Source organism: Myxine glutinosa, chromosome 3 (assembly GCF_964187855.1).
Source record: "Myxine glutinosa chromosome 3, kmMyxGlut1.1, whole genome shotgun sequence".
Taxonomy (NCBI): Eukaryota; Metazoa; Chordata; class Myxini; order Myxiniformes; family Myxinidae; genus Myxine; species Myxine glutinosa.
This window is the reverse complement of record NC_136263.1, coordinates 28,381,776-28,389,850: the sequence shown is the minus strand read 5'-3', so window position 1 is coordinate 28,389,850 and position 8,075 is coordinate 28,381,776. Positions and strand designations below refer to the sequence as shown.

The 8,075-nt window shown below is 48.2% G+C and overlaps 1 protein-coding gene across 3 annotated transcripts in view; it reads left to right on the top strand.

Annotated features, from left to right (window-relative positions):
- The first annotated feature begins 7,303 nt into the window (after nucleotides 1–7,303).
- Nucleotides 7,304–8,075, top strand: part of LOC137423720 (disintegrin and metalloproteinase domain-containing protein 12) — a 205,245-nt gene continuing 204,473 nt past the window's right edge. For 2 of the 3 annotated variants that reach the window (XR_013622792.1, XM_068111166.2), the window contains exon 1: nucleotides 7,306–7,736. Coding sequence is in view for 2 of the 3 variants with exons in the window: in XM_068111166.2 (XP_067967267.2) it covers nucleotides 7,679–7,736 (58 nt within the window). In the remaining variant the exon portion in view is untranslated. Of the gene's footprint in view, nucleotides 7,737–8,075 lie in introns of all 3 variants that reach the window. The other variant, XM_068111167.2, reaches the window with a different exon arrangement.

Genomic DNA, 8,075 nt, shown 5'->3' with positions numbered 1-8,075 from the left:
TGTGTTGGGCTTCCGCCAAATGTAACGTTTTGCATTTAGGCCAAAAAGTTCCATCTTTGTTTCGTCGGACCTCAAAACTTTTTGCCACATGGCTTCAGAATCTCCAGAGTGGTTTTTTACATACCTCAAACGGGACTCAAGGTCGGCTGTTTTGAGTAATGGCTTCCTTCTTGCCACACAACCATACAGGCCAGACCTATGGAGTGCTTGGGATATTGTTGTCACATGCACACAGTGACCAGTCTTTGCCATGAAGGCCTGTAGCTCTTTGAAAGTTGCCATTGGCCTCTTGGTGGCCTCTCTGATCAGTCTCCGCCTTTCTTGGTCATCCAGTTTAGAGGGATGGTCTGATCTAGGCAGGGTCGTGGTGGTACCAGATGCCTGCCACTTCTTAGTGATTGTCTTGACTGGGCTCCAAGGGATATTCAAGGGCTTTGAAATATTACTATACTCATCCCCTGATCTATGCCTTTCTACAACTTAGGGGGTGTAGACAATTGCTATTATTGTTGTATCGTTATTCTGGTGTGATTTTTAATACAATATTTATTTGTTGATAACCATTGGTGTGGTTTCACTAGTGATTTTTGACAGAGTAACACATTTTTCTGCCTTCCTTTCCTCTGCTTTTAACCTTTCCTGGCTCTGCAGTTGCATCTCCAGTTTCCGTAGCTCCACATTTTCTTGTTCCTCGGGTAACCAATCCAAGGCTACCTCTGTCCATGTGCCCTGTCCCACCAGAGCTTCTATCACCAATGTCTGCATCTCTGCTTTCTTCATATTAACTCGGACCTCCAAGTTAAAATGTCTGGCCAATATCAAGAGGTCCGATTTTTTTTAACGCTTGGAACTGTGCCTCACTAGGGGACGCCGCAAACTTTTCTGTGTCAAACACCATGGTGACTATCCGTTAGCACTTGTTAACCTTCACACAAAAATTTTCCAATTTTTTTTTTTTTTTTTTTAATTTGGGAATGTCAGAAAAAATTCCAAATTTGGGAATGCCAGGGAATGCCAGGGAATTCTATCCCAGGTGAATGTTATCGGGGAATTTGATCCCGATGAGTGTTATTAGGGAATTTAATCACGGACGAGCCCCCAATTTCTGTTACGTGCTCCTCCCCGACCCCCTGGTCACGGTGTACCTCCGAGCCCCGAGAGGAGTCACGGCAGAAAAATGTGTTACTCCGTGTCAAAAATCACTAGTGAAACCACACCAATGGTTATCAACAAACAAATATTGTATTAAAAATCACACCAGAATAACGATACAACAATAATAGCAATCAACAATACAATCAACACATCTTATGATGGTACCATCAGCTAGGGTAAGATAACTCACTGTGCTCCAAGTGAGTGAAAAAGAACACTCCCCAATGTCTCTATAACTCAAAGGTGATCCCCTCCAGCGAGCGTCAGAGCGATAGCGAATCGAAACCCGAACCCCGTTCAGATGACGGGCTCAGTCACACCGCCAAAACAGCACAAAAGGCGAAGGCGGCCGAAGCGGCGCAAAAAGTCATGTGGTCCAAAACCGCGTAAGGCAAACTCACGGAGGAATGGGAAATCCAAAGGCGCCCTCCAGGTATGAACGTTCACGGTTCAGTCGGCGAACCACAAATTCATCTTCAAACTCCGCGTTGCACACGCCACGTTGGGTCGCCACGTCAAAATCCAAGATGGCCACCGCCATGTATGTCTGAAACTTGTGAGCGGAATATCTTGAAAAATAAGCGAAGTACCAACGTCTAATCTGGTGTGTGGGTGTATCTACGCATAGGGAAGAACGGTATTGAAAATTGGGTCGACACGTCAAAATCCAAGATGGCCGCCGCCATGTATGTCTGAACATTGTGAGCGGAATATCTTGAAAAATAAGTGAAGTACCAACTTATAATCTGGTGTGTCGGTGTATCTAGGCATAAGGAAGAACGCTATTGAAAATTGGGTCACCACGTCAAAATCCAAGATGGCCGCCTTGCGTCTTCCACTTTGTCAACTCGCATCACTTCACTGACGAGGGACCTAGGCGTAACGCTTGTCCTTCCTGAGAGTATGCTTCCGTATCCACTTTGTCCACCCCATGAGTCCATCCCTACCCTTCATTCTTTCCCACACCCATTATTTGTCCAAGTCTCCCTCTCTTTCGGCCTTCAACACTGCCATTGGTGTTTCCTCCCTCTCCACTGTTGCTTTTATTCTGTTGCATCCTGATCTGTCAGTGTTCTCGCTATTCCATGTACTCCACCGGCCCACATGGCCACAACAATTAGCAGTACGAACAGGTTCCCATTCAGCGAGCTGAGAAAGTTCTCCAAGTCTTTCGTTATGCAGAGGCACAACCCTTTCTCTCAGGTATTTTTGGCTTCTTTTAGATTTTAGAAATTTTGTGAGCCATTTCAGGTAACAATCCTTATCCCAGACATACACTATATTTTATTTTGACCCAAACTCTGTAGTTTCCTGGCTTTTCTGTGCATGCACCCCCGAGCATTTTGGGGCAGATCAAAATTCATGTATTGCAAAGGTGCTGATAACGCACTTTCCTAAACAACAGGATGTACGGTACTTTACAAAAATACTTGTTAGCAACCTCTAACATATGCAGTACTCACTGAATCAACATTTTCAGATGTTTGCCAATGAGCTATATTGACCAACTAAGTTGGCTTTCCCTCTAACCCAAACTCCAACACCCTCGCTGCTCATTCCCACCCAAAACATTAATATTCATTCATTCATTCAGTGTGATGTGCAGCATGATGAAGGAATCAATGGTCCGTGGGCATTCAAATGGCAGTTGGGCAGTAATGGGCAGTAATGCATTCAAAAGCAGAATAATCCAGACTTGGGAAAGGAAATCTCTGAGGGAGAAATGTTTAATTGTAACACGTGCCAAGCTTGGGTCATTTAGTGTTCTATACGGAGTTCACACCCACACTTGGGACATCATTCAACATTCCGATCACCATTGGGGAGATTGTGTGATGAGCCACGACATCCCAGCCTACCTGTACAATACAACACAACGTATGGAGTAGGTATCGGGGTCTTGTATCTGCTTAATCATGGCATCACCGCCTGACCAAAGATAGATGGAACTGCAAGTCCCTGTTCTAGCTTGGTTTTGGTAGCCTTTTGAGCTTTCACGAGAACACGGTTTGAGTTTCTGTTTCGCACATGCTTGTTTCTCCTCGGCTCCACTTCACACATGCACATGCCGCTTCACCTGGAACAAATGCCGCTTCACCTGGGGCAAACGCCACTTCAACTGAGGGCAAAGACAGCTTAAACTGGGGGCAAACACCGCTTCAACTGTGGGAAAATGTCGCTACACTTAGGGCAAACGGCATTACACCAGGAGCAAACGCCGCTACACTGGGGGCGAACTCCACTACACCGGGGGAGAACTCCACTACACCGGGGGAGAACTCCACTACACCGGGGGCGAACTCCACTACACCGGGGGCGAACTCCACTACACCGGGGGCGAACTCCACTACACCGGGGGCGAACGGCACTACACCGGGGGCGAACGGCACTACACCGGGGGCGAACGGCACTACACCGGGGGCGAACGGCTCTACACCGGGGGCGAACGGCACTACACCGGGGGCGAACGGCACTACACCGGGGGCGAACGGCACTACACCGGGGGCGAACGGCACTACACCGGGGGCGAACGGCACTACACCGGGGGCGAACGGCACTACACCGGGGGCGAACTCCACTACACCGGGGGCAAATGCCGCTTCGCCGGGGGCAAACGGCATAACACCAGGAGCAAACGCCGCTACACCGGGGGCGAACTCCACTACACCGGGGGAGAACTCCACTACACCGGGGGCGAACTCCACTACACTGGGGGCAAATGCCGCTTCACCGGGAGCCGACGCCGCTTCACCGGGGGCCGACGCCGCTTCAACGGGGGCCGACGCCGCTTCACCGAGGGCCGACGCCGCTTCACCGAGGGCCTACGCCGCTTCACCGGGGGCCGGCACCGCTTCACCGGGGGCCGACGCCGCTTCACCGAGGGCCGGCGCCGCTTCACCGAGGGCCGGCGCCGCTTCACCGGGGGCCGGGGCCGCTTCACCGGGGGCCGGGGCCGCTTCACCGGGGGCCGACGCCGCTTCACCGGGGGCCGACGCCGCTTCACCGGGGGCCGACGCCGCTTCACCGGGGGCCGACGCCGCTTCACCGGGGGCCGACGCCGCTTCACCGGGGGCCGACGCCGCTTCACCGGGGGCCGACGCCGCTTCACCGGGGGCCGACGCCGCTACAGTGGGAGCAAACGCCGCTTCACCGGGAGCAAACGCCGCTTCATCGGGGGCAAACTTCGCTTCACCCGGAGCAAACGCCGCTACACAAGAGGCAAACGCCGCTTCACCTGAGGCATGCACTGGATACTAATTTCATACATCCAATGGATAATAGATATATCCACTGGATCTTCTGAAATGATGAACACTTAAAAGTATAATATATGATTCATTTTCCCGCACAACTAATTTTAGCAGATATGTCAATTAGCAAAATGTCCCTCTTGCACACATTGAAGGTGCACACATCGATGCATCGCTCTGCCTGCGAAACACCAAGATGATAACTTGTAGCTAGATCGAAATTCGAACACAGGTGAGACAGTTGAGGCTGGTGTTGCATCCTTCTGGGCCTCGAGAGTCTGGAGTATCCTGCCTACCACATACAAACGTGTGCGTGCGTACATGCCTGTTTGTGTACTGTCTATGTGAAATGGACCATCAATTTATTACAGCTTGCGTTCAATGCAAAAGTCCTTTCGCAGATTTTGACTTGTTACGATAGTATATACTTTAATGTCTTGGTACAAATAGTTTCCTGTATCTCATTTTCTTGGGATTTTCACCTGAGCTTTCGCCAAAAATGCGTTGTTTATAGCTACTTAGACCTTTTTAGCTCACCTGGACTTTAGTCCGGTGAGGTTACGCGATCGAGCAGTGTCCATAGGTGAGTCAGTGAGTGAGTCAGTCTGTAAATACTTCAGTCATTATCGCTTGAGTAAACACACGATTTTGATTAAACTTCGCCATAAGCTTCATATCTGATGTCTAATGAAGGTTTATTGACCACATCACAATCTGCGCTCATCAAGGGGGTGCACGGGGGATAATTTGACCCCTCCAAAAGAGGTGTTTGCTCTCTTCTCTGAAACTACATACCGTACACAATTTTGATGAAAGTTGACCGCAACCTTCATCACCTGTGACCCCACCTACCAGTGGTTCCTTGGCTCAAACAGGTGAGCCCAGGGTAATTGCCCCTATTTTGAATTTAATGATCACTTTATGTATTAGTATGCTTCCACCGACAAAGTTTGGCGTCCGTCCGGGGCTAAACCTCGTTTTTCTCAGCAACCATATGTCCGATTGAGACGAAACTTTCAGGGTAGGAGTGACACCCATGCAGAATGTTTTTATGATAATTGTGACGTCATAGGTCACGTGGTGTGGCAGCCATCTTGGATTAAAAACAAATAATAATAAATATATTTATCGGAAAACTGCTGAATGGAAGAATTTGAAACTTGCCACATTGTCAAGTACTCCCAATGGGGAACAAAAGCATGATAAAGATGACATCATAGGTGAAGTATTATACCAGCCAAAAAATGTTTCAATCGAATTCCTTATTCTAGAAATCTGAAATTGCGTGCACATGATCTGTAACCCATTTGTATTGAAATATTAAATTTATGACATTATCGGTCACATGGTTTGGCAGCCATATTGGATTGAAGGAAAATATTAAATAATTATATCTCTGAAACTGCTCACCCTTTCGATGCGAAATTTTACAAATATCATCTAACAGCACTGTTGCATATAGTTTGAAAATGATGATGTCATAGGTCACGTGGTTTGGCAGCCATCGTGGATAGAAAAACGAACTTAACCGATCAACACGAAACTTCACAAACGTGATCCACTACCCATACATATGCAGAGTGATGGCATCTACCCGTTGTGGGACTATGCGGAGGCATATTGGTGACACAGTCGCATTGTTCTACTTTTTCTCCTAGTTTAGGTCATGAGCTTAATGGCTTGGACTTACGTAGTGTACATTGGATGGTTCAATAGGTTCATGGAATATTTATTTTGCGGAAAGTGCAGAAGGGCAAGGCTCCTATGACCTTCTGTAGTAAGGGAATGGAGTGTGACGACCACAATGAGTGGACTAGCATCAGATGTAGACCAGCTATAGGTAGGGCAGGTAGATAACCCCGAGCTGAAGGTATTGCCACCCTAGATATTATTAATGAGCCAGCTGGGTGTTTACCCACAGTCCATTTTCCCTCCGACAATCTAATGTAATAGTGACGTGGCATTTCTCCTGAGAGTATGTAGATTTCCTGAAGATTAAAATGCAAATTCCTTGTAGTTGTTCCTTCAGTTGCATTTGAACGCACAGTCTCCAGAATCCGAGTCCAGCATCTTTATACCAATCGACAAGCTCTCTTTGCCCAAAGTGAGACACACAGTAGTCCAAGACTCGTATGCTTCATCGTTCCAATTACCTGCGGATGCTATTGAAGTTGGAGAAACTCGGGGCGCTCAGAAGGTAAAGTTAAGAAACCGCACTTCGAATGTACACAGAAGGGAGATGATTATACAGACGGGACGTCGCAGCTGTTTGACATAACTTTCCAACAAGATACAGTTCAAAAGAAGTCCCGTAGTCAGCAAAAGTTTGCCGCGCCGTGGGCAGCAGCTCTGAGCTTGGGCAGCGTCCGCGGCCCAACTGGCATCTGAGAGTTCCTCCTATCGCCTCGCATTCCTAGCAGCTTGACACCGCACCCGCGCTAACTCGCTTCCGCTGTTTGTCCGCTCCCTGACCGTCCCCAGGACCCGCCGGGCCGTCCCAGCACCCCTGTGCGAGACGGGCGACGCGGAGGCAATTCGCAGGCGCCACTTTAATGTCTGATTAGAGAGAGGGGGGTCGCTTCGCATGGACAGAGCTTCGTGGGGGACGGTTTTACCCTAACAACCCTAACCCTAACCTTAACCCTAACCCTAACCCTAACAACCCTAACCCTAAACCTGGACATGTACGGGTAACGAATTTCGTGCACATTTCTTACCTCGAGTATTTCTTTCCAGATTATTCAACCAATCATATGCTCCTTCAATTCGACATGTTTTGCCAATGTAATTATCCTTCGGTGTAGATGTAGAGGGTGCAGACAGGTCCAGGTCCGAGATGCAGTTATAGATGTCCTGCCTGGAAACGGAACTGCCCTTTCCTGTGCTGGTTATTGCTCATATTCATTGTACGCATAATGCATTAATCACCATGTTTGCCACCGACCATTCCAAGGACCATCATCACATAGTTGCCCGACACATGAACGTTCTCGGTAAACGTCACAAACATTTGGCCACGAGGTCTCTCGATGGAGATTCATTGCGTCTCTCAGGCCGGTTGAGTCAGCGAGTCGGTGGCTTTGCGTTCATCTTGAAATCCACAGGTTGGAAGTCTCGAACAAAGGCGGGAATGCCATTGCACCAGCAAGTAGTCAAGTGAGCGAGTGAGGCGGCGACATCCACGCGTTTGACGCACGTGTCCGGGAGGGCGTTGTGGGAGAGCCAGGGGTGACGCGTCGCGCACTTCGCTCGACTCGCTCACAGGGGAAGACATGCGGATCGATGCACTCAACATCCTCGGACTTTGCTTCGCTTTCTGCACGAGCGCCGGTAAGGATTCACCTGGGCGTCCACACATATACAAGTGCAACTTTTGCTTTTTACTTAAAACTTGTCGTTGTTACATATCAAAACTGTGCATATTCTTTTGACACCAAATTTGTTAAAAAAAGAGAAAGAAAAAAAAGATGTACATGGAAATAACAACTCAAATTATTTCATTTCCCACATCAGTGGTGTGTTCTAAAAGGTTCTGCATCAGTGTTGTGTTCTAAAAGGTTCTGCATCAGTGTTGTGTTTTTAAAAGTTTCTACATCAGTGGGGTGTTCTAAAAAGTTCTGTATCAGTGTTGTGTTTTAAAAAGTTTCTACATCAGTGTTGTGTTTTTAA